Source organism: Podarcis pityusensis (genome assembly GCF_964106645.2).
Source record: "Podarcis pityusensis genome assembly, chromosome: 15".
NCBI classification, from domain to species: domain Eukaryota; kingdom Metazoa; phylum Chordata; class Lepidosauria; order Squamata; family Lacertidae; genus Podarcis; species Podarcis pityusensis.
The window spans coordinates 13,574,957-13,602,147 of NC_138040.1; the positions used below are offsets into that span (position 1 = coordinate 13,574,957).

Consider the following 27,191-nt stretch of genomic DNA (forward strand, 5'->3'; position numbering starts at 1 on the left):
TGAGCTGCTGTCGGTTCTGTCACCTCCTTCGGGCCAGCCTGCAAAAGGCCCTGCACTACAGTGGTACCTCGGGTTACATACGCTTCAGGTTGCAGATTCCGCTAACCCAGAAATAGTGCTTCAGGTTAAGAACTTTGCTTCGGGATGAGAACAGAAATCGTGCCCTGGCGGCGCAGTGGCAGGAGGAGGCCCCATTAGCTAAAGTGGTGCTTCAGGTTAAGAACAGTTTCAGGTTAAGTATGGACCTCCGGAATGAATTAAGTACTTAACCCGAGGTACCACTGTACACAGAAAATTTCTGCTGGGCAGCAAAATGAGGAAGCAATGGAGGCAGGAAAGTATGCCTTCTTTGCTGCCTTCACTGCCACTAGGTAGGCCCAATGTTGAGCCCTCACCAGTGTTCGATTGCATTCGACCGGAGTTTTCCTCCATTTGTGTTGGAGCCGTTTCCCAGTTTGTTTCCTCACCCTAAACTTTGGAGCATGCCAGGGGGCCAATAGGGCTCCACGAAACAGGAGAGGGAGAGCGGCGATCGTGTCAATGTCCTGAGCCATTCAGATGTTCCAGGGCTTCGACAAGAGCAGCACTCATATCAGCTAGAAAATCCCCCAGAGCCATCTGGAAACTTAGCAGCCTCCGAAGGCAGACCATCCTAATATGCCCCCCACCTCTGCAGGGGGTGGGAAAGTGCTGAAAGCCTGAATCTCCACAGTAAGTGATCTGAGCATGGCAAGGGACTGGTGTCACTATCCTCCACTTTCAGATCACCCTCTTCCTGCCCAGTTGAGGAAACAAGGTCCGAGTGTTATCTGCCACATGTGTTGGGCCGATGACATGTTGGGGAAGCCCCATGGTCGCCATGACAGCCCCTGAGCCAGTCGCCTTAGCATGGACATTGAAGTCTCCAGAACCAACAGTCTGGGAGTCCACAACATCGCCTCCGAAACCAGCTCTGTCAGCTCAGGGCAGGGAGACTGCTGGGCAGCAAGGCGGGTGGTAAACGAACAAAATCCCTAATCTGTCCCAACTGCCCAGTCCAGGAACGCACATTCTAGATCCCCCCTCAAACTGGAGAGAGCCTAGAGAATTTCTATAGGTTACAACAGCTACCCTTTCCCTCCTCTTGAGTCTGCCCTGATGCTGTACTGAATACCCAGGTGGGCACAGCTGGGTGAGACCAAGACCACTCTGCTCACCCAACCCAGGTCTCAGTGATACAATTCATATCGGCCTTCTCATCCACAATCAGATCATGGATGAGGTAGGCCTGACTCTGAGCAGACCTGGCAATCAGCCACAGACCTGAGGGCTGGCTGGTAGGACCGCTGCAACTTCTCAGGTTGGAGGAGGGGCTGGCACATGGCACAGTCACTAACTGCCTGTGCCAAGTGCCCCTTACCCAGGCTGACCCATCCCTCACCCCATAACTCCCCCTGCCCAGAGCCACTGTGATTGGGGTCACCCCTGATCTCCCCAGCTCCTCTCTTCCCAGGCACATCCCACATCTCCTAATCTAAAAAAAACAACACCACACACAAGTTAAAAATCAGTTAATAATAATCTGTAACAGCCCAAACAACTAGGGCAACAGCAGTAGAAACCTCCAATAACGCCCCCCCCCCAACAATACTCCAACCCAAAATCAAGGAAGGCTTTTTAAAAAATAAAACCAAGACAGTCCCAGCGAGGGAAGCCCAGGGCTTGCAAAAGCCACAGGGCAAATAGGGTGGCAGGTTGGCATTCTTGCTGTGGGTCTGGGCAGCAGGATTATCCTGACCCTCTCGGTGCCGACTCAGGGCTTCTGCCCTCTTTGCTGAGTCATTCTGCGGAATCTTTTTTTCCTCTCCTCCAGACTGCAGCACTGAGCTGCTGGCTCCGGATGAAAACTAATGTGTCAGTTAATTGTTCTTTATGGCCCCGGTGCTTTCTGGCTTCATCCACACCGGATCCATCTGCAGAACAAGCGGCTTGTGAGGAGGAGGAGGAGGGGGTTTGCAAGGAGGAGAAACAATCCCAGAGAGAGAGAGATGCAAGAGAGAAGAGATTGCAGCACCAGCGAAGGATTCCTCTCTCTCCGCCTCCCCCTTCCTGCTTCTCCTACACCCTGCTTTGAGCAAGCCAGCAGGCCGGAGATGAAATGCAGCAGGAAATCTGGGCCAAAGAGAAATGGTTAGATCAAATCTGCTGAGTTCCTGCGGTGGCAGCGTGGTGCCTTGTTCTCAACAGGAAGTCCATCTCGTCTGTGTCTGGGCACAGCTAGGGGTGCATTCTGGAGCTCTGCAGCTTTCAGGTGTGGGGCGGCAACTGACCCAGCAGAGAGCAGCCGATAATGGGAGCAGGAGCAGACCAGCCCCAGCATCAGCACCTGCGACAGCATCCTGCCTAGGTCTTAAGCTTTTGCCAAAGGGTGGGCAAGACTGTCATGTACACGGTTACAGATTCTCAGCTTTTTAAAAGGATATTCTTTTCCACAACAGCATGCTGCTTATTCGCAGAGCAGCAGAAGCAACTCCCATTTATGCCAGGTGTCCTTGTGGGGAAGAGTCATAGCTCAGTGACAGAACATCTGAAGGTCTCAGGTTCAATCCTTCCTGCACAACATCTCCGGTCAGGGCTGATAATCTGATGTCAAACAGATAAGCAACTCTTTGACTTTTAGAAGACATATGAAGGTAGCCCTGTAAAGTTGTTTTTTTAAAATAATGTCTGATAATTTATTGCATTGCTGGAAGGAGCCCAGAATAGCTGGGGCAACCCAGTCAGATGGGTGGCATATAAACAATATCATCATCATCATCATCATCATCGGCGTAGCGTGGGGGGTGCAGGGGGGCCGGCCACACTGGGCGCAACATCGGGGGGGGGCGCGCTCGCACTCGCAGCTCTCTGCCCCTACCTGGCTCCACGGGTTAGGGGGCGCAAATTACTTGCCTTGCCCCGGGTGCTGACAATCCACGCTACGCCACTGATCATCATCATATCCCCTGCCTGAAACACTGGGAAGCTGCTGCCAGTCTGTTCATGTTCAGCTAAATGGACCAATGATTTAAGTATAAAGCTGTGTTCTCATGGTTCTGCGATTTAAGAAAGATGCAAAACGACACATCCTCTCTTGTTAAAATAAAGGCCGGCAAACTGTTTCTGCCTTCTTCTCACCAACATATTAGGCACGCAGAAGCACCTGTGAAGCATGGAATGGCCATGAACATAAAAAGCCCAGAGCATAAGAAGAGCCAGTGCTGGATGAGGCCAATGCCCCCCCCCCCCAGTCCAGCATCCTGTTCTCACAGTGGCCAGCCAGATGCCTCTTCTGGGAAACCCACAAGCAGGACCTGAGCACAAGAGCCCTCTCTCCTCCCGAGACTGCCCCAGAGTGAATGTGTTCCTCAGCAGATGGAAATGTTTCCCACCCCTGTTCATGGGCCTTGGGTCTTGTGATGTGAGATCCTTCAGCTGGAGAGGGCGAGGACAAAGCATAGAACCAGGGATGGCCTGGGATGGGCATTGGCTCTGCAGGGTTTCAGACATTAAGGACAGACAGACCCTACTGGGAGATGCTATTGAGGGGTTTCAACTACTGGCACTGCAAAATGGCCATTTCTCTCTCTCTCTCTTCCATGTCACATCCTGTCAATGGTTCCTTAGGCTGGGAAGAGCTGCTTGCCTTTGATTTACTCTGCAAGCCATGCAGACTTCCCTCAGCCGCTCCTGATTGGCTGCCGATCTCTACGAGTGCTTTTGGGGCCACTACACAATGCACCTCCACACCCCCGTCCTCAGCCATCTCTCCAGCTCTTGCACTGCAGCAAATGCAGAGAGAGAGGGGGAGAGACAGCTGGCTTGCATTGCAGTCCTCAATTAGTATGACTTGCAAAGCAGACTGGCGATTCCACTGCAGTCTCGGGGGTTGCAAACAAGGCTTTCCAAAGCACATACACCAGGATTGCTCTGCTGCTGCTGCTTGTTGCTGCTTGCTACTGCTGCCAGGATGCAGCAAGGCCCCAGTCAGCAGCCCCAGGAGATGGACGTTTTACATGCACAACACAGAAAAGGACGGTGGTGGGTCCCCAGTCTTGCAGAGCCTGCAATCTCTTGCAGGTGAGAGACCTGTTTTCGACTTCCAGGGTGACCCAGGGCCCCCTTCAAAGGTCTTTTATGCAGGGATGCAGATCTCCTGCACCCCCCTCACATTTTACCCCTCCTTTTTTTGCTTTGCTTCTAAGATGTTGGATCTGCTGGAAAGCTCAGTACCTCCCAGTAGCTCACCACCACCACCACCACCATTTCTTCTTCTCCTCCTTCTCCCTTCCCTCTGCTTCTGCTGGTTTGCTCACAAAGCAATATATTGAGCTAGTGTGGCATAGTGGTTAGAGTGTCAGACTAGGACCTGGTAGAGACCAGGGTTCAAATCCCCCCCTCAGTCATGAAGCTCATAGGGTGACTGGGTCACTCAGGGCAGACTACCTTGCAAGGTTGTTCTGGGGATTAAATGAGGAGGGGGCCACCTTGAGTTCCTTGGAGAAAAAGGTGGGAGATGATAGATAGATAGATAGATAGATAGATAGAGGGGCTGCCATCTCTGCTCACCTACCCTTCCTACTCCTGGTGTCATGCAAATCCAGGATTACATCATGCAGCACAACAAAGCTCCAATGGTGGCTGTGTGGTGACATGTTTATGTATATCTTGGTTAGAGGATCACACTACTGTAGGGAAATGGCTTGGACCTGAGGGGCCAGTTCTCCCCATCCTCACCCCACAGGCCAAATTTGACAGGTCGATGAGGCCACACACCTAGCAGTCATTGGACATCACTGTAACACCACCCACTGTCCCGCCCACCTGTCAAAGTTAGCTGGGGGGGGGAGGAGAGAAGGGGTCTGCCTCAGCAGTGCATTCCCTGAGGGGAACGCACTGCCGATGCAGCACCCGGTAGGATCAAACCTCCTCCCCAACCTGCAGTTTTACACAGTGACTTCAGTCGGTTGACAGTAGGTGTGGTTGGAAATGGCCTCATGGGCCAAATTGGACCCGCTGGCAGGCCAGAATTTCCCTGCGGGCTGGAGGTTCCTCACACCTGGTCCAGGATTCAAAGCCCCACTTAGAGTTGAAGTTCACTGGGTGTCCAGTCATGGTCATATAGGTCTGCTCTGTCCTTCTCTCTTCCATCACATGCTGTTCCATCCATTGTACCCAATGAAATCCACCAGTAAAATACACATTCTGCATGCATCTTTTAGGGAAAACATTTGTTTTTGCGTGCACATTCTATGCACTGAAAATGCGTTGCTAAATGTGGAGGGGTGCATCATCCAGCGGGGAGCTTTCTGTCCCTTTGTGTGTCTTGTGAATGCCATACTGCTCTAAACCCTCTGCAGGCTTTTATTTTGGCTTCCCTTAAGTGCGCTGTTTCACTCTCAGTTCAGCGATCGTCCCCTGGGGTTTGGCAGGGCTGAGTTTCTAGGATGATGGCGGTAGGGGCGTGTCTTGAAGGTAGGTGGGCTGACAATCTCCCACCCGGTCTGTCTGGTCTCCACCTGCGATCCTGTCACCCCAGCAGCTGGCCGATTGCTGGCTGCCTCTGCACCTCCTCCTCCTCAATCATCTAATTGGGACACCGCTTTGTCACTGTTCAGTCATCTGCACAGGAGACCCAGGTGGAGACAGATGTCCAGCCTGTTCGACACTGCATTCCCGCCGTGTGCCGTGATGGTGCAGGAGGACAATTCAGAGTGCCTTTCTGACATGGCGTTGACAATTTATTTATTTAAAGAGTTTATATATCGCTTAATTGACGTCACCTCTCAGTGGCTTACAAAGATAGGATACAAACAGCAGCCCAAACTTATGAAATTGAACATCAATGCTTGCTGGAATTAGGGGAAAAAATCAGGAGGTGCCAAATGTCCAACAAGAAGGGGGTTATCAGACCACGATTGGAAGGGAGAACTGTAAAATTGGGCCAACAGTATTGTTACACGCCACCCCAATCAATGAGCCAGGGTTTCCCAAACTTGGGTCTCCAGCTGTTGTTGGACTACACCTCCCATCATCCCATCATCATCTATCTATCACAGGGGTGATGGGAACTGTAGTCCAAAAACTGTTGGTGACCCAAGTTTGGGAAACCCTGCTCTGAGCAGTGAGGAACTCCAGGATGTGCTTCCCTTGAAATGAAGGTTAGTGGAGACTGTGGTATCTTTAGAATATATGGAGGGGCTCACAGAGTTAACACCTCCATAGATCTTGCTTCCCATTTAGGTTTCCAGAGGAGCCCCTAAGTCCAGCACGAAGCAAGCATTTCTCTGTGTCTCCAGCTTCTAGCCTGCTTCCAGCTCCCCCTGGCCACCAGGTGATTATCCAGGTGAGGAACGTTAACTTGGGTGGCATTGAAAATGGACAACAGTGTAAAGAAGCATTATCATTAAAACTGCTCGTAAAAAGTATATCCTGTGTCTCAAAATACAGGTATAAAAGGTTTGAATCTCCAGAGATCTTACAAAAACCATGGCTTATGAGCAACTGTAGTGGCATTGGGGGGGGGGCATACACTTCACCAAATAATGGACCCTTATAGGACCACAATGATGTATTATGGTATTATGAAACAATGAATTCGCCTTTCCTGCAAAGCCTTTGCATGTAGATGTTCTTACTGCAGCCCTGGAAGACTCTACATGTCTGTTGCATGGACTTATGGCTGGATCCTGCACCTTAATTAGGGTGCCAGACCTCCAGGATTTGAATTTCTAGGTGGGCAGGAAGGGCGCCACTACCAAGAAGGCCCTTCATGGCAGTTCTCAGCATATTCCTTTTCACCAGAGAGCTGTGGCCCAATTTCCTAGATATTAGATTATTTCCAGTGTTGATTTTGATGGCAGTGCAGTCCATGCATGCCTTTCTTAAAAGTGGCGCAGGCACTTAGCAGGAGTGTGATCTCTCTTGTTCAGAAATAATCTTTCCAGTTCCTGAATATTTTGAGCTTCATCCAATTCAGTTCTTTGAAGGCTGCTTGCAGGTGCTCCCTCCAGTGCTGAAGCACAAGGTTTGTCATCGCTTGACTATAGGGCTTTTTGCAAGGGTGGGGGAGAACTTAATTTCTGGAAAGGCTTGGAGGCATGTGAGGAGAGTTCTTATTCTTGAAGAGGTTCTGCATTTTGTCCACCTCATGCTTGTGCATGCGACTTCACATTTCTTGTCTCCTTGTTGAAAAATGTCATGTAGGACAGCAACTATTTTAATAATCATATATAAGAGGGGCACAATGGTGTCAGGCTTGCACAGGAGGACTCAACACTGCAACATTTTGTTGTTGGTTCCATATACATCTAATTCCACCATCTAAATCATTATTTTATGTTCTTGTATATTGATCTGTAACTCTAGAAGATCCACTTCTCTTTCTCTTTCACTTGAGTCTTGTTCTGCCGGCCGATGGGTTTTTGCTTGTACTGTACTTATATACCGTATCTGGGTATTTTGGGAGATAGGACATTGGCTATATTATTTGTCTCTGAATGCATGTTGCTGGGAATCACAAGTGTGGAGAGTGCTGTTGCAATTTGGTCCTGCTTACAGGTTGGGTAAGACTAGGATCACATCTACACCATGCATTTAAATTGCATGGCTTCCCCATAAGAATCCTGGGAACTGTAGATTGTAATGGGTGCTGGGAATTGCAGCTTTGTGAGGGGCATACTATACTTCTGGGATTCTCTCTAAAGGTGCTTTTAAAGATGATTTCCATACATTGGATGTACAAAAATACATGCCAGATATGGAAAACAGGGTTTGGATTGGATGAGGCTTTGTCTTCTTCAGAAATGGACTTTGTCCTATTACTTCTCTTTTCTTCTTTCCGCTGAAATGTCTGTATTATGATTTATCAATGATCCCGTGTTGGGAAGATACTTGCAGAGGGTGGGGTTTTTTTGGGGGGGGGATATGTTGTTCTTTTTGTTCTTGTATATTTGAAAACTTAATAAATATAATTGAAATAACGATTTCCATGTGTTTTGAGTATGCAGTATGGATGTGACATAAGGCAGGAGAGATTAGTGTTTGAATGATACCCAATGAGTGGCTTTGGGTGGACATTCTGTATCAGCCTAACTTGCCACAGTGGGCTATTGTGAGGACAAAACTGAGCTTCATTGGAAGAAGCGGAGGGAAGGTTATAATGAATTTAAAATAATTAGGTTACTGTGACAGGACCAGTATTTTGTACTATAATCAATTTAATATGATTTGATTTAATTCGGATACTAACGACATGTTTAATATTTGCATCGACATGATGAATACATGAACTGCACTGATGTAAGTTATACGTTACACACACACACATTGTGTGTCTGTACATATATGAACACAAAACTGTATGAATGTGCAGGTATATGTATATGTACGTATAAAGACAATACAGTATAGATATTTATATACGCATAAATACAATTTTTCGTACTAAGAGCGAGGCACGCGTTGCTTTATGGGAAATGGAGGCTCCCTCTCAGAGGGCTTTCCCTCAGACTCAAAGCGTGCTTTAACACCCCCGGACAGAGAGCAAACTACAACTCCCATGGTGCCCTTCGCGTAGGCGGTGGGATGGTCTTTGTGAGGCGGTGGGGGTGTGAGCGAGGAGGGAAAGAGAACCGCGCGGCGGTTTGGCGCCTCTTTCTTTTCCTTTAGAAGGCAAAGGAAGAAAGGGCGGGCGGGAGGAGCGCGCGGCTCCAATAGGGGCTCTGGTGGGGAGAGGGGGAGGCGGAGTCTACGTGCTGCGGGAGGATCCCTCAGAGGAGGGGAGACGGGAGAGGAGAAATAGGGGCGCATGCGCACGCCGCCCGGGTGCAGCCGCCGCAGCTACTACAGCCCGCTGTTGTTGCCGTGCGAGAGAGCGAGAGCAGTAGCGGCGCGAGCGTGAGGGGGGAAAGAAGCGAAAGTCCGTCTCGCGCTCAGGGAACAGCGGCGGGAGGAGCAGCAGCAGCAGCAAGCAGCTTAACCGCCTGCTTGCCTGCTTCGCGCGCGCCCAGCGTTCGGCCGGCCCTGATTGGCGCGCGCGCCTGCCTCTCGTTCCATTGCCACCCTTCCTTCTTTCCTCTCTCTCTCTCCCGTTCCTCCTCCTGTTTTGTTTTTGCGTTTCTCTCTCACCTTCAGCGCGCGGTCGGGATAAAAGAGAGATAGCTTTGCTGCCATTATTATTACTACTACTGTTATTTTGATAAAAGTCCGAGCCAAGAATTAAAAAGAAGAAGAAAGATGGTGGACCGCGAGCAGCTGGTGCAGAAAGCCCGGCTGGCTGAGCAAGCCGAGAGATACGACGACATGGCGGCTGCCATGAAGAACGTGAGTCTCTCCTCCTCCCTCCTCCTCCCGGTTTCCTCCGCTGCTGCCGCCGCCGCCGCGGCCGCCACCGCAGAAGGGCCTTCCCTCCTCCTTTTCCCCTTTCCCCTCCCTCCCGTCTGCCTCCTTTGTTGCGGGGGGGGGGTGCCACCCTTTTTTATTGAGAGGAGGGGGGGAATTGAGATTCCCCCCCCCTCTGGGGCGATATTTCTGGGAGATATTCTTAAAAGGGGGAGATTTCCAGCTCTCCACCCCAATTTTCCTTTTAGTTTTTTTTGAGTGGAGGGGAGTAGGATGTGTCTACTGGTTAGTATTCTTCATTTAGTGGGTCAGATAATTCACCCCTCCTTAATGGGCATAAATATATTAAATCAAAATGTTAACATACAGTATTGATTATTGTAAATTAAAATAAATTATGTTAATCAACGTGTAGAATATATTGCTTCTGGTGCATATTATTGGAGATGCAGGGGAGAGTGAGAGAATTTGCAACCGTTCCCCAGATTTGTTCACTGACCGAAGGAGGATAATGTGCCTTTTCTTTCTTTTGACGCAGGGAGGGGGTATTTCTGGTAGGGTGAGATAATTTTGTCCTCCTCACACCATATATTCATTTATTGGATGGGGAAAGCGGTGGTGGCAATTGACAGGGTTTTTCATTATTGGGAGAAATGGACTCATATTAATTTATTGGGAGGGGGAGATCAACATATTGGCAAAAAAAGAAAGCTGTGTGGGGGGGGGGGGAGAAATGGACATGTTCTCTGAGGAGAGTGTATGCTGTGTATTATTTCTTGCACAGAAAATGTGTTTATTTTTGAGTAGGGGACCGATGCACTTATTTAATCCGCATGCTTCAAAAGCATAAATGCTTTGATTTCTGGTGGTGGTGATAAGCAGGGGTCTCTTTTTCTCTGTCTTGAGGGTGGGAGAAATAATTCATACAAAGGGAAGAAATTAAAGGGAGGGGGAGAATGTTTCCACAGAAAATCCCCCCCCCCCCAATTTTAGAATGTAATTTAGATTTTCAGTCTGCTCCATCCCAAATGAAATAATGGCTAGAGGAAATGCCATTGATGAATTCTCTTCATTTTGAAAAGGGGGGGGGGCAGGTGCTGCAACTGGCTCTGTGGAGGCATTACTCTGTGTGTACACACATACACACATACACACACGGGTCCTTGTCCATCCCTTTCCTTGCCCCATACAGAAAATGCTTTGGGGAGTGAGTAAGGAGGTTTCTTCTTCTCTTGTCACTCCCATTCTCCACCCCACCTTGCAAGCATTTCCCCTGGGAGGTAGAAATGGCCTTGCAAAGCCAAGCCCTGAACTCTTCTCCTGCTCCACCATGCCTAGAGCAAAAAGAGATTTGCTCTCTTCCCCAGTGTGCTCAAAGGATAATTCCCCTCCTTGAGGCCAGTGTCATCTTCAACCATCACCACTGGACCTCACACATTCGCACCCATAGATATCCATACATGCAGCCTGCCTTGATGCTATTACCTGCTGCCTGCGTTCATATTTTGGTAGGGAAATACAGCTTCAAAAGGTGCCTTAAACAATAAAAGCAGCATTCCTGGAATAGATGCCCCTCCCCGAGTAAGTGTAATGGGAAGGGAACATGATGCTCCCCCCCCCACAGGAGATGCCCCTCCCTAAAGTTGCAATTCCCCCCTTTTTACAGGGATGCTCATTCCTGTCCTTTTCCATGTCAGTCTGTCTTACACTTTGCTTGCTCCCTGCTTCCCCAAGTTTCTCATTTATCCCTTAGGGCACAGTGCCCTCCCCCCAATTGAAATGTCCAGGTACCATTTTGGCCCCCTTGGGTGGCTTTTCCCCAAAATGCTGCTCTGGGCTTAAGGTGCTCTCAAATCCCCTCTCCCCCCGGAGTACCTTCAGTGTTTCAGAGGCACCTTACACACCAAAAGGCATGTGCTTCTATTTCAGGTCTGATGGGGAGTTTGCTTTGTAAGATTAGGCGCCATCCTCTTTGGATGAAGTAAAGAGGATGTCCTCTTTTTTGCCTTATCATTGGGCCTAGTTAAAAATGGTTTTTCTTCTGCTTTGAGGGAGAGAAGTGGGGTGGTGGCGATGACAGTGCAATTTATATATGGGTCCCCTCTTGTTTCACCCTGTTGGAGAAAAAAGTGAAGGGCAGAGTGTAACCTGTGCTGTGTCCTCTCCCCCCTCTTTATCTCTCCCTCCCTGGTGCTTGGGCGGTGCCTTTCCCATGAATTCATCTGCTGTGCCCTCCCTACCCCCCCCACCAACCCCACCCACAATCACCTACCATACCCTCTCTTAATCTGCCTCATGACAGGGCAAGGAACTGTCTTCATTGCAAAGAGCTGGCCTTAAGATTACATTTTGGGGGGATGTAAATGATCTGCAAGGCTTCCACCCCATCTAACACACTTTTGCAGGGTGGTATGGTATTACAGGGAGAAAGCTCGAATCAGATATGTAGGTTAACCAGTAGGCAAATCTTTCCCTAGGGTTATTTCTCTCTCCCCTCACCCCGTCCACTATTATACATTATTCTCTCAGGTGAGAGAAAGGCGTGCAATTCGGAAAGACCGGTGACTTCAATCTCTCGCAATCTTAGTATTTATCTAGGTTAGCTTTTCAAAAAGGGGGTTAAGATAGGATGATGTGCTGTTAATTTGTATGTTTTAAAACGACAGCTGTAAATGGAACAGTTCTTAAATTGTGCAAGTAGGGCATTTTTTTTTTTTAAAATACAGGTGGCCTCTTTGAGTGTTCAATAAGTAAAAGGGGAAAAAAGAGAGAAATCTTTGATGTGATCTTGCAAACAAAGCGATCGTAGGAGGCAGTATCAAGTCATTCCAGAAGATTCTGCATTTGTCATATTGCAGAGAGGCTAGACTGGGTGGAGAGAGGGAGGGAGGGGTTGCTTTAAAGAGGAGAACGGTTCTTTATATTTGTCTTGTTAGTCAGGTCTGAGCCTTTAAGAGAAGCCAGCGTGGCCTCTGTCTCTGATGAATAGTGAATACTGATCCAGAATTGTCGCAGTCTTGCCTGGGATGCTGCTGTCTCTCCCTGATTGCACCATTTTGTCGTAACCGTTCGTTTGTCAAGCATGTGAAACTGCTGAAGCTTAGCTAGGAGCAGAAGAAGATGCAGCTAGCAGCATAATTAGGGTGGGGAATCAGCCTAGTGGCACGGTAGTACTGTCTTAATATTTGAGCATCCCTCTCTGCAGGACGATTTGATGTCACTCAGTGCTTACAGAGTAATCTCACTGAATGCAAGTGTTAAAACTCTGTTTTTTAAAGATGTGCATTTCATTTTATGACTACCTGAAGACTGATACTTTCAGGAACCCTCTATTTCTGTTTCTTTATTGCTGTAATTGCCTTAAATGTACCTGAGCAAATAAATCTGTGTAAAGAAGTAGAAACGCTAATCTCTTCTAAAACAGTAGCCTGGGATGTTACAGCACTTCGAGTCCAGCTGTGTTAGTATCTGGGTTGGGGTTTTTTTTTGAAATCTTTGCTCACTGCTTCCTCCTAGGGCCAACACAAAGATCTGGCCTGCTGTACTCAGAAAAGAAAATTTAAAGCCCATCTTAATGGACCGGGGCTGAGTCAACGCTTGATATTTTTCTCCATCTCCTTTTGCCACTGTGCAACACTATTTCCCTCTACCCTACTTCCAGCTGTGTGGGAGACTTATGACCTCGCACTCATTTCCGTAGCAACTCAATGATGTCACGCGTAAGAGTAGAAGCTGCAGTGCACCCAGGTGGTAGCAGAGAGTGTACAAATGGCATTTGTCCAAGGTAATGCAGAAATGTAGTGATTGAATTTGGATTGACACCTCTCCTGTTGGAACGGACAGTGGATTTTAGGTCCTCATTCGTTTCTGCTTTCGCAACTAATGCACTTAATTGCCTTTATTGCCATCTATACCGTAGTTAACCATTCACTTTTTTGCAGTAAGCATTCATTATTAGGTCTCTTCTAACATCTCCCCAAAATTGCTTCTCCACTGCTACAGTTAAATGCACCCACAGCCTAATAGTTAGTCTGAGCCTTTAGACCAGGCATAGGCAAACTCCGGCCCTCCAGATGTTTGGGACTACAATTCCCACCATCCCTAACTAAGAGGACAAGTGGTCAGGGATGATGGGAATTGTAGTCCCAAACACCTGGAGGGCCGGAGTTTGCCTATGCCTGCTTTAGACTGTATCCTGATTGTAGTTTGTGGTTACTTTCTAAGACAACTTGTCAGCATGGACAACTATGGCTTATTGAAGACAGTGCACAAAATGGTGGTGCTGGTATGTGTCCTCTTTTACCTGAATGTAAGAAGAGCCATGTTGGACCAGACCAAAGCCCATCTAATCCAATGCTGTGCTTTCTACAGTGGTCAACCAAATGCCTACAGGAAGCCCACAAGCAGGAGCTGAGAACAACAGCACTTTTTTCACTGCTGAATGCCCAGCAGTGGGCATTCAGATGCATGCTGCCTCTGTTCCCTGAAGGTAGCATACAGTGATCAGGATTGGTAGCTCTCAATAGCTTTATCTCCCATGAATTTGCTGAAGCATTAATTTGCTGGGCAGTGTGTATGTACTGTCCAGATGGAAGAGCTCAGAAACATGACCCCCTCTTCAAGACTTTGCTGTATCTGTTGGCTGGTCAAATATTAAGACAGTTGGGTTAGTATGAAGGCAACTCGCTGCCATGAATTGTCCTCTGCTGAAATGGAAGGACCACGGCATATATTCTCCTGCCCAGACAGTGGCATTGGCAGAATTTCTTTAAGGTAGCAATTGGCACACTTGCTAGTCTAAAAGATATCAGGGCATGTGTTTAAGAGGTTAATACAGTTTAGTTCGTCCCTTAGCACACCTGGCAAGTGCTGGTTAAAAGTACCTCTTCAGCCTTGCCTTTGATGCTTGAGATGGCTTTATTTGGGACCCACCTTATTTCTGTGATTGCAAGTTGCTTTAAACTGTTTGTGAGATTCTGTGTTGTAATTGTTGCAACCCACCGTGGGGCCTTAGGTAGAGGGGGTGGGGAATAAATCGTCGTCGTTAAAGGTTGGGGGCCTGCCATTGCTTGCAAGATTCCCCGTGCATAGGATTCTGATTTGCTTTGAGTATAAAAGGTGATAGCTGTTTTACAACTGGAATGAAAGGGTGGTTTGTGCAAGAGCCTTTAAACTGATAAGGTTGCCCCCCCCCCAACCACAAGAAAAATCCCCCAAGTTTTAGAATCTAAAATTTAGATGCGTGATATGTTAAAAGCATGTTTGATGTTGATGCACCAGCAGTTCTGCTTCAGGATCGACTCCCATGGCCTGCCATACAGCTGCCTATTGCAGGATGCCTAGATCAATATCCATTAGTTGTAATGGAGATAAAGCCTCGCCCCACCCTGACTCCTTGCAGTCCCTCTAGAGCTGGAAGTCTTCCCAGCTCCTAGTTAATAAGAACTGCACCATGCCTAGGTGTGACATCTAGCTTTGATGTGCTCTAGCTGGATAATTTATGGAATTTATTCAGATTTCATTCAAAAGCGCAGGGTAAATTAAAGACCAGGGGCCTTTATTTTTTTAGTATCTTCCTCTGAAATAAGGAAATGCAGTCACTGCTAGCTTTGCAGAGTTGTTGTTTTTTTGTATGCATTAAATGCCAGTGTCCTTTAAACCAGTGTTCCACAAAGTGGTGGTCCACAGACTGGTGCTGGTCTGCAAAGCATTGAGCTGTTGGTCCAGGGCAGCTCCACCACAACCCAGATTGGGTGACATATTTTGGGAACCAAATATGGTACCAGTCCCTGGGGCATGGGTGGGTGTTGCTGGTCCACCACATTGGATAGTTTGAAAAGCATTGCTTTATACCACAATGAGGTAAAATCTTAACAGGCTTCATTGACCTCAATACTAGTACCACATCTTGATTCCGCCTCCTACGTTCAAAGTTGTTATTTCAGTGTATTAGTTGCTTGCTTCACCAAGTGTATAAAGATTTATAAAGATTTTAAACCTTAAAAGCCTATTTTAAAATCAGGGAGGAGAAGAGAACCATTGCAGTGCAGTAAAAGCCATACAAAAATTATTACTATTATTTATTGAATTTTTATATCGCTCTATATACCTTAGGACAAATCCCTAGAACAAACCCAGTAAAACAGCACCTGAAATGTTGCTGTAAATCTTAACCAATATTAGTGGCTAGTCATATCCCCTAAAGGTGCTGACCTATTTCCAGCGTTTGGGAGAAAGTGCTAACAAGCGATACTCATCCTTTGGGATGAGAAGTACGAGGAAACCTTTTTTGAATGTTTCTCTGTGGCCAAGTGTCCAAAATGTAATAATAGCATTAGGGCAAAGTGTGATGTTACAAGTGACCTTTAATGCACCCATACGCCGAGAGCGCTGCAGCTCTACAAAGATAGATCAGAAAGCTGCCCTTTGCGGCTTCCAGTCCGTTAGGTCAGGAAGCAAAACGCCACGGGGAGTGGCCAGCCTTGGCCGCCAGCCAGTGTTTCATTCTTGCCAGAATGGGATCGTCCATGAAGATGAAAGTTCTCTGAGATGGAAAACCTTCAGAACTTTCTTTCTGTGTTGAGAAGTCAGTTGAGGCCCTGGGTAGTAGGAGCACATTATAGGATCACTTCCCTCTTAAGAGTAACCAGTAAGTAGATTGTGTGGATGAAGCAGTGATTGTGAACAAGAAGCAGGCCTCTTTCTTTGTCTTCTACCCTGCCCAAAGATGCCATTATTATTATTATTATTATTATTATTATTCCAAGTTGGGATTCAGGACAGCTTGCAACATTTAAAAACATGATAAAATGCAAAGTAATAACAAACTAGCTAAAAGCAATAATTAGAATACATCAGAGACAAGCAATTTGCTCTGACAGCAGCCCCCAGTGGTCAGCCCTGTCTGCTTCTCAGTTTCCAAAGGCCTGTTTGAGCAGGAAGGTCTGCCAGCGGAAGGATAGCAAAGAGGGAGCCAGTCTCACTTCTCTTGGTAGGGAATTCCACAATACCAAGAGCAGCCACAGAAAAGGCTCTTTCCTGTGTCACCCCTAAGCATGCCTCTGATGTTGATGGGACTGAGAGAAGGTGCTCACCTGAGGATCTCAGCACCTGGGCAGGTTTATATAGGGAGGCCTTTTAGGTCATCTGTTGCTGGGTAATTTGAGGGAAAGGTTTTTGTGTAGATGAAGAGGGGGGGAAATAGTTGCAAAGTCAGCTTGACTTTATGTGGTTTCTAAAAATGGCAGTGGGTTAATTATTTAATGCAGGAAGATGGCAGGTTTGGGTTTTTGAGGAATGAAGGAAACCAACAGCAACAGTGACTGGCCTGGTCTAGCGATACATTTTATCCACTTGGTAGCATTATTCCTTTTTAACGTTTTATGCTTTAGCTTTGCTGAAATGCTCCGTTGTCCTGCAGGCATCTTTAATGTTTTCATAGTTTGCGTGACATTCTGTAGGCTGCACTATCCTGTCTAACTTACTGATGGCACTCTGTTGAAGTGAATGCTGAACAAAGATTGTATTTAGCTTCCCTCCCAGCTATGTAGCCCTGGTTCCGCAGATCACAAAGCTTTCTGGCCTTTGGTGTCTTGATACTTCAGTAATTGGTCATACCTCTAGACCAGGATGGCCCCAAATCTCAATACCAAGTAGGCCGCAAGAGTCCTTCAACATGGAACCTGTGGGCCTCCTGCTGTTAGGGGAGGAGTAAGGCCAAAATTGGATGCCCCAACCACCAGGCATTTGGAAGGCAGGGTCCTAGAGTCCTTCCACTTTCTCCCCAAAGCTGGGAAAGTGCTAACTAGACTTTGGGAAGGAGGTAGGAGGACTCTAGGACCCTGTCAAGAGTCCTCCTGCCTTCTTCCCAAAGCCCAGCGCCAAATGTTTCTGAGGGCCGCCCAAAAAGACATCAAGGGCCACATGTGGCCCCTGGGCTGCATATTGGACCACCCTGCTTTAGACAGCAGCCTCACTTGTGTGCCCCTTTCAGTCAGGTATATTGAGAGGAACCCTTGGCCCTCCAGATGTTGCAGAACTACAGTTTGCATCATCCCTGGACATTGACCATCCTTGCTGGACTGGGGGGAGTTGGAGTTCAGCAACATCTGTAGCACCAATGTTTTCCCCCACCTGCTTTAACCCCTAGCTGTGTGTGCACCTTTAAAGCATGGCTAAGCTTAACAGTGGTTTAAAGTGACATGTCTACTGGGCCCTTACGTTGGGTGGGCCAGAAGAACTGCAGCAGACTGTGCTGAAAGGGGAAGCACTGGTCAGCTCCTATTTAGGTAGAATGCAATATCCTAAATTGATTTCTCAGTATGATACAGCATTTGCCTTTTTACCTGCTATATTCTCAACCATGTCTGCACATGGTTCTATTGGGTGGCTTTTGATTGCTCATTCTTTGTTCCTGTTCTACACTCTGAGGAGGAAGAGACATTCCTAGTATGTTAACTTTGTTATTAGCAAGAGCATGAAATGCTTCTGCAAACTAATGAACAAGCTTCAAAGAGCTGATTGTCTGCTTCAAATTTCAGAGTGACATTTTCCCTCCCCCCCCTGCAATGGACTATCACAGCTACCCCCCTAGAAATAGGTTTCAGAACTGCCTAAGTTTTATTGGGCATGTGTATAGCAATCTTTCGCCTGGAAATGTGGGAAAGGAGGTACCAAAATACACAATCCTCGAGCCTCATGCTGAAAACACACAAGCCTTGAGAATTGTTGAGAATTCCTGACATTAGAATATATGAGTGGCACAGAAATCTGCTCAGTCCCATATTGTTAACATCTAGTGCTTCAGCTCAATTAAACCTCTTGTGACTATAAAATCTTGGATGTATTTTACTGAATAATTCACTTTAAAAAAAAATATGTTCAGGGAATTCTAAACTGTAAGCCCATTTAAGTGTGTGCTGGATGCATACATAAATGGCATTTGCGGAATAAAATGGAAGCTTCTGTTTGAAGTGGCATCAGTGTTAGAACTATCAGCCAGGTGCGTTTTGCAACAGGCGTCGTTCCACTTGCGACCATCTCTGGGTGCCAGCTTAGCAACTGACATCTCCATCTGGTTGGCTTCTCCAGCTTTCTTAAGCAGGTAAGCAGAAGAGCTCATTTATTGCATTTATATCCCACCTTTTTCTCCAAGGAGTACATGGTTCACTCCTCTCCTCTGTTAATCCCGACAGCAGCCCTTTGAGGTAGGTTAGGAGGCTGTGAGTGACTCCAAGGTCACCCAGTGGGGATTTGAACCCTGATCTCCCAGGTCCTAGTCTGACACTCTCATCACTATAGCACACTGGCTTCCTAGAGTCCTTCTGCTACTGGCAGCTCTATAAATTAAGTAGCTAAATAAATAAATATGGGGAAAGCAAAGTGTCACTTAGAGAAGGATCTGAAATCTTTCCCTTGAATTGGTTTTATTCTGGATTGTTGTATTTGATATTTTAATGTGCTGTAAACCGCATTGAGGTCTTGTCTTTAAAATACAGAGTGTTAATGAAATGAATAGCAATAGCAACAACAAATTTCACTGGGGGGAAATGGCGCCTAGGCATTCTGCTGTGGCGACTGTAACCTAGGTTTAAGGTGCCATTTGGCGGTTAGCTTATACAGTGGTACCTCAAGTTACATACGCTTCAGGTTACATATGCTTCAGGTTACAGACTCTGCTAATCCAGAAATAGTACCTCAGGTTAAGAACTTTGCTTCAGGATGAGAACAGAAATCGTGCAGTGGTGGCGCAGCAGTGGCTACAGTGGTGCTTCAGGTTAAGAACAGTTTCAGGTTAAGAACGGACCTCCGGAACGAATTAAGTACTTAACCCGAGGTACCACTGTATATCTTGAGTTTCCAACACTGAGTGCAATCGGTTGGTTTTAGAACTGACTTCTGTGTTCTGGCTGCGATGTTGCTCACCCCTTAAACGTGGAGCCACGACCCACTTGGGATAAAGTCTTAATTTCGCAAACAGCTGATTGAGGCAGCTGCGCTGGTGCTGATGGGCGGGGCTCCCTCAGGGCTGGCAGGAGGACAAAGGGATATAGGGGGCTGTGTTGCTGTGTTGCTTGAACACCTGAAGCCTGCCTGATCACCGAGGCACCGCTTGGCTTTAACTAATGATCCAGGTCATAAATGTGCAGAGCCAGGCTATTAAGTGGAAATGTGTAGGCTTAAAATTATTATAGGCCATTGAACTTGGAGACTTTTACAGGCAGGCAGATTCCCTTCCCTTCTCCATAGTAACAGCACAGCTTAAAGCTTGAACAGAATATACTGCTGCATCTCCCCCCCCCCCAAAAAAAAATATCAAAAAATAATTGTCCCTCTCCTTCACCCCATCTGCCTCCCTCCCCTTTGGTTTCAGATAGTACATGGGTAGCAGAGTCTAAAAAGCCCGGGACACTAATTTTCACGGCCCTCTAACGGCTATGGTGCCCCATATACCAGAAGTAATGTTAACTCTGGAAGCATATACTTGATTCTGACCAAACTAAACCTCCTAAGCTAGCACTAGCCAGTGTGGTGTATTGATCAGAGTGTTGGATTAGGGGCTAGAAGACTAGGGTTCAAATGCTTTACTTGGCCTTGAAGCTCTCTGGGTGACCTTGGACCAGGCACTGCCTCTCGGCCTAACCTACCTCTCAGGGTTGTTGTGCGGATAAACTGGGGATGGGGACAACTGTGTACACCGTCTTGAGCTACTTGGTGGGATATGAATACTTCTGCATCTTTTTTCTTGCACCAGAGTCACAGTGAGAGCTGAGCTACACTTCTCGGGAGTATTCGGCCAAGTAGAAACAAGTAGAAATAAAAAGGAAGAATAAAGCTGTCCTTCAGCAATGACCACCAGTCTTGTAAAGACCGCAAAAGTTTCTAGCCTATAAAGGTTTTACTGTCCTGCAGTGGTGGGGATCTCCTGTAGCAGCCTGGTGCATTGCTATGCTGGAGGAGGTTTATCTTTTTGATAGTTGCCCTCCCTTTTATATTGCACACAGAAGCGGTCAGCCCGGCCTCCCATCAGGTCGCTTTCCTGAGTGCAATTCCGGATTTGGCTACCTGGCAAGTGGATAGATACAAGGTTTTCTTAGGCAGCAAGCAGATACTGCCTGATGGGTAATGTGAAAATGTCAGCAAAAAAAGCCAGATTTAGTCAAGCTTTTAACTATGCAATACTGTTGCTATGGAGAATGACTTGCTGGGCTGTTGTAGTCTTAAGTAAACACTTCCTCCTTTATTCGCGTGACAGAACCAGTTGCTTGAATGAGCGCTGTGTCATAAACTGGTTGTGTGATCTCCAGCTTGTGCGTGTGATAAAAGATGGTCTAGGCCAGGCATGGCCAAAATTGGGTCTCCAGCTGTTTTGAACTACAAATCCCATCATCCCTAGCTAACAGGACCAGTGATCAGGGGTGATGGGAGCTGGTGATGGGAAGCAAATAACTTAAGAAGTATTGTTTTAAAGAAAAAGTGACGGGGTTTTTAGTGCAGAACAGTGTATTCTTCTCAGGCTGAAAGTTCCACACCAATCTTGTTAACCATGTGATGCTGACCAATCGTGAGACACCTTTGTACTGTTGGTGATCGTTTCGATGTTGCCAATAAGCAGATAGTCCTTGTAGGAATGGTGGAATTGGGGCATTCATTTGTACATGGGGGGGGTTTCCTCCTCAAGAATGTCCCAAATAGACGAATGGTAATACAGTAAAAACAAGCCAATGCAAAATTGTGCTGTGACAGCTATTTAAATTATTATATGCCGTACCTTTACTCTTATTTGGTGTCTGCCCCCTGATTTACAGGTAAACTGTGAGTCAAATGAATTTTATGAAACTTTTTTTTTTTTAAAAAAAAAAGAAATTGAAAGCTTTCTGCGGAAAATTGTAGCAGTAAAAAAATATGTAGTCATAAAAAAACACTTCTCCCTACCTCTGTGTGAATAGGAAAGGAAGAGGCAGGGTCTTGAAGGCAGCTGGCCAGTGAAAGCAGGTGAGCATAAGAAAAGATTGGGAAGAGGGGAGATGACTGGGGTGGAAGAGAAGGTATGGGGTGGGAAATGGCAGGAGAGGAGAAGGTCACATAGTTGGGAGCTGCAGAACAGCAGAAATGAGGAGGCTGGGCCTCCCTGTAATGGATAACTAACCATACATTGTCTGCAGGTTTCTGTAAATGTACAGTACAGTAACATTGCAGAATAGCAGTGTCAGCTGACAAGATTCAGCTCCTTATGAAGACTTTTGATGACGCAAGGGAACGTCTTGGTCCGTTTCGTGGAATCATGAACAGTGATGAACCTTGGAAGGAAATTCAGGAATCTCCCTTGGGAGGAAATTCAGAATTGTTCCTAAGAAGACCCTTAATAATAATTGGTTTCTGACACCTTGTGAGGGGTTGGCACCCAGAGAGCTCATACGGCAGGAGTATGTATGGTCTGCTGTCACCCTGGTTATTTCCTATCAAGTTGAGATGTTCCTTCAGACAAGCTGGCTGTGTCAGAAGCTGGCTAGCTTCTGAACACTTTCAAGGGCGAGAAAATGTAAAGTGTGCTACAGTGGCCCAATCCTTGGTAGTTGGCCAGAGGAGTGACACTAGAAACACTGGTAGGTAGAGCATTCTTCTCACTTTCCAGAGGTCCAGGCTAAAAGGTGGGTGTTTCTCTGAAGTGTAGCTACATTTCTTGGAATTTCTTGTCTGTTGGCTTTCATTGTTGTCCCCTCTCTTTGTTGACTGCTTAGCATGTTTTGGTATTAAGCAGTGTATATAAAAATATAAAATAAATAATAATAAATAAGCCACACTAAATTTCCAGCTAGCAAACAACATAAAGCCACTACAGCATTTTAAAGGCCGACTTTGCATGTTTTCTGGTTTTAAAACATTTCATAGCCTGGTAAATAAACACCTAAAAGCGTGAGGAAATCAAACAGCCAAGTACCCCGTTGTTCTTAAATAAGGTGGGTGTGTCTTGTAGCTGCAAGCTGAGTTTGGAGCAATTACTTTTTTACATCTAAGAGTCCAGAGGATATTGAAATACTCTGATGTTGAGTATTTCAATTCACTGCCAACTTCAATTTTGTTTTCCTCAAATCTCAGAATGCTCTTTCTGCTGCCAGTGTTTCTGGAAAATTAGGCCTCTAACCCTTTAGCAGTTCCCAAATTAATGCTCTCAGTGTGAGGTCATATAGAATTCTGGGTTGGGTAGGGTAGATCAGATGCCATTAAATACCATGGGATGGGTTCCTAGAGCAGTGAATCAAGCTCTAAGTTTGGATAACTGACTAACTTCAGAATGAAGTCTTAGAGGATGGGACTTCTGTCAGTTAAGTGATAGAGATGCATATAATTTGCAGGTTTAGAAGAGGGTTCCTGCTCTGATCTGCATTAAATTCAGCTTCACCTCTTCCATTTGCAAAGGCAAAAAACTTCATTCTTCCCAAGCAATAAACACCTGCATGTCATGATTCATTTTTCCTTGGTTCTGAACTTTCGAAATTGAGACAAGGCACTTCTCTGTTCAGGCAAGCTTCCAAATATTTTATTTAATGTACTCACTAAGTCAAATTCGCATGCTCATTAGTTAATGGTTAAATATCTAAGAAGTGTTCAGTAATATATTCATTATCCACTAGTTACATTTGTGGTTTAGTGGATTAGAGTCAGATTTAGTCAGGGCAACTTTGATTCAGTTAACTGCTTCACTACAAAATTCATTAGATGACTTTGCTTGATGCAGCCTCTCTTGGAATTAATTGGATAAATTGGGGTATCCTTCATCCCATCCACCAGAAGAGAATGATGAAGACCATGAGATGTTTACTTGCCCTTTCTGTGATATTTGTCATGAAAAGTAGTAGTGAAAGTAAGAGCCATTGCTCAAATCATGTTATGCATGAAGGAAATTTTGACCTGCATATCTCAAGAGGGCAGAGAGGGAATTTTGTCTAGAAAAACTCAAGTGGTAGTAGACAGTAGCTGTGCTCAATGCACAAGCACTTGTCTCAGTATGGCAACCAATGTGAGGGAGCAGCCCTCGGCTTAGGAAAGAACATATCTTCAAGATTTCTGAATCGGGAATGGGCTTTGATTTAAGCAACCGAGATCTGCATTTGTGATCTTGTAGGACAATGCAACACTAATTAGCACGGGAATTGTCACTTAATACGAATAGGTTACAATTGTTCTAATTGATTGGAGTTTTTTCATTCAGGGAGACAACTATTAAAATTACTCATCCCCTCTGATGGAATCATTGGCATGCTCGGGTCTGACTCATTCCTGCGCCTACTCATAAGTTCTTCAGATGTTGGTTTTCTGTCATGAGCGCATTTCTGCCCCTTTGAACAAAGATAGTAACTGTGCCAGAGGCCCTCAGTGTTTTCTAGGAATGGTGATCTTGAGGTGGAACAGGAACTCCCAAAAGCACGCTGTCTTTTCTCCTAAAAACACTTGATTCTAAGAATGTGCTTGCGGCAAGCTGCAAGAGCCTTAAAACATGGTCATATCCAGTGTGGGGGAATCATTTGCTGTAGGAACTCAGGTTAGAATAACAAAAGCAAAATGACTACAGGAAATATTAATTGCTGTTAATTACCACCCTCTGACTGTGTGCTTGTACTCCTTTGAGCTCTGCTTCTCTGATCATGTGAGACTTCAGCTTTGCCGTTGCATCATTCTGTTGCCAGTGAATTAACACTCACCTGCTTTTATACAACTATCTCTTCGTATAACATAATGCAGAGGAACGGCCTTCTCAAATTGACAGATGTAGCACAGCAGGCCGTAATAATAAGTCTTGCCTATGGTGCCAGCCCCTAGGTGCGTGGATGCGAAACCCAATGAAGCGGAAGGCTGTAAAGATGGTAGGATCATAGAATTGTAGAGTTGGAAGGGACCTCAATAGTCATCTAGTCCAACCCCCTGCGGTGCAGGAATCTCAGCTAAAGCATCCATGACAGATGGCCATCCAACCTCTACTTAAAAGCCTCCAATGAAGGAGAGTCCGCAACCTCCTGAGGGAGCCCATTCCACTGTCAGACAGCTCTTACTACAGAAAGTTCTAACCAATGTTTAGTCAGAATCTCCTTTCTTGTAACTTTAAGCCATTGTTTTGACTCCTACCCTCCGGAGCAGGACTAAAGAAGCTTGCTCCATCTTCCACGTGACAGCCCTTAAGATATTGGAAGATGGTTGCCGTATTTCCTCTCAATCTCTTCTTTACCAGGCTGAACACACCCAACTCCTTCAAGCGTTCCTCATAAGGCTTGGTTTCCAGTGGGTGCAAGTTATTGGTACCCACTGATTAACTTAAAATGCAAAAGCCCCCTGTTTATATTGTGGACCAGTTAACTCCATAATTATTAGGTCACCTGCTTTGGGTGTGCATGTAGTCCTCCCTGTGCTCTGTGTGTGTGTGTGTGTGTGTGTCATTGTTTTGTTATTATGTTTTGATTTGATTTTATAATGAAATGATTTTAGAATGTTGTATCATTTTAATGTTGTTAGCCGCTCTGAGCCCGGCTTCGGCTGAGGAGGGCGGGATATAAATAAAATTTTTTATTATTATTATAACGTATTTTTGTGTTTTTATACTGTAAATTGTCTTGGGGTCCTCTGATGAAGAGGGGTATAGAAATTTAAAATAATAATAATAGAGTGGGTGTGTGCAAAAGGCAGCAAAGCTGACTTTTTATCATTCAGCGCATTGTTAAAACGATGGAGCTCGCTCCCACAGGTGGCATGGATGGCTTCCAAAGAGGGTTGGACATCCGTCATGGAGGAGAAGGCCATTGATAACGTCTAGCCATGATGAAGGCTGTGCCCTGCCTCCGCAATGGGAGGCATCAATGCTTCTGAAGGGCAGTTGCTGGAAACCACAGGAGGGGAGGGGGCTCTTGTGTTCGAATCCTGCTTGTGGGTTTCCTACAGGCATCTGGTCAGCCACTGTGAGAACAGGATGTGGGAATCGATGGGCCACTGGCTTGATCCAAATGGCTTTTCTTACATTCTTATTTTCTCCAGCATAAATGCCCAGACCATGGGTCAGCAAACTAAGGCCCACGGACCGGATCATGCCCAGTTGCCTTCTGGATCTGGCCCGCGAATTGCCACGTGGATCTCCAGCGCGTGTTCTTTCCCTCTCCTTCCCTCTCCCTCACACGGTGGCAGCGCCTCCTTCCATAGATTATCAACGGCAAAGGTTGCAGTTATTCCATTTGCTTTGCCTACTTTAAAACAGTTCATTCAAAACTTTTTACAGAATGTGAGTGAACTTAATGTCCTGCCAAAGTCTTGAGGCTTTCCCAAAAAGAAAGGCCATCAAGAAACTTTGCATGAAGCACTTGTACAGGTGGAGAGAACTTTTGAAGTTCTGGTGGAGGTGAATTGACTATAACTGTACTCTGGCTAGTTACACTAAAACTCCCAAGACTGATCCCTCCTTGATTTGTCTGGGGGAAGAGTAGGATTAGGCAGTTGCAACTTTAATAGTTCCTGAAATTAGAGCAGAAATCCCTTTGAAAGGGGGCTGGTAACTGTATCTCTATGACAGGCTTAGCATCAGGCCATCATGTTGGGCTCTTGAGAGATACTCAGTTACACAGAGTAGGATGCCAGGCTTGGCCGTTTCTCAACCGGTCCTTAAAGCTTTAGTATGTTCAGTACAGTCATACCTCGGGTTACGAACGCTGCGGGTTGCGTGTTTTCGGGTTGCGGACCGCACCGAACCTGGAAGTACCGGAACAGGTTACTTCCGGGTTTTGGTGCATGTGCAGAAGCACAAAATGACGTCACGTGCATGCGCAGAAGCGCCAAATTGCGTCACTGCAGGTTGGCCTCCCGCACGGATCACGTTTGCAACCCGAGGTATGACTGTATTATGGTTTGAAACTAAACTGCTGATTGGAAAAGCTACTTGTCTGGTATGTTTTTTATCCTGACTCAGCAAAAAAGCACCAGAGGTCTCCCTGCTTTGTGGGACTTTATTTGCCAGTGAACATGCAGAGCATTAGAGACATCCCAGTCATGCAGTTACCTGCCTGATGCAGAATAGCATTCTTATTATTTTTGGAGAAAACAGAGCTGCGCTTTAATTTCTCGATGGGTTTATCTTCCGCTCCCAGAGTGTTCTACCAGGCAGAGGTCACTGGTGTTTCTGGACCTTCAAAGGGAGTTGAGTTCTGATTTGAAGCTAAACTGCAATCAGTTTTTTATCTAATGTGGGACTCAAACTCACAACCCTGAGGTTAAGAGGCTCCTGCTCTACCAACTGAGTGTTGGCTGCTCAAATCTTGGGCGCGTGTTCTCCCCTCTTCCACTCTGGTATGGCCACAAGGAGGATATTGGAAACATTTTATTCCATTATCTATTTGCCATGCCTTATAAGTGCATCTGAACCAGAAACTGGTTAGCTTAAGTATGGTTTAGGGAGCCATGAACTGCAGCTTGAAGTTGGTTTGTTTCCTTAAACTGTAGTTAAGGCTAACCGTTGGGCTAAGACGTAGCAATAAACCACAGTTACTTTAAAACTCGAAGTGGGAAAGCTTCCCAATTTTCATGCCAGAGGGAAATCGGGGGGGGGGGGGGAGTTTGTGGTTTGTTCACAGAATGCAGAGCCAAAGTTCAGTGTTTTATCTGAGCAAAGCCATTCTCGCCTGGCTCTGATTATAATACAGTGGTACCTTGGTTGTTGGAACTTAAATCTGTTCCGGGAGTCTGTTCAACTCCCGGAACCATTCGAAAACCAAGGCATGGCTTCCAATTGGCCGCAGTAGCTTCCTGCACTCAGTTCGAAGCCATGTCGGACGTTCGGCTTCCAAAAAACGTTCACA

At 46.3% G+C, this 27,191-nt stretch overlaps 1 protein-coding gene across 1 annotated transcript in view; it reads left to right on the plus strand.

Moving 5' to 3' along the window:
• The first annotated feature begins 8,809 nt into the window (after positions 1-8,809).
• Positions 8,810-27,191, plus strand: part of YWHAG (tyrosine 3-monooxygenase/tryptophan 5-monooxygenase activation protein gamma) — a 28,350-nt gene continuing 9,968 nt past the window's right edge. The window contains exon 1 of the mRNA XM_080983959.1: positions 8,810-9,342. Coding sequence (XP_080840085.1) covers positions 9,256-9,342 — 87 coding nt within the window. The 5' untranslated portion in view covers positions 8,810-9,255. The remainder of the gene's footprint in view (positions 9,343-27,191) is intronic.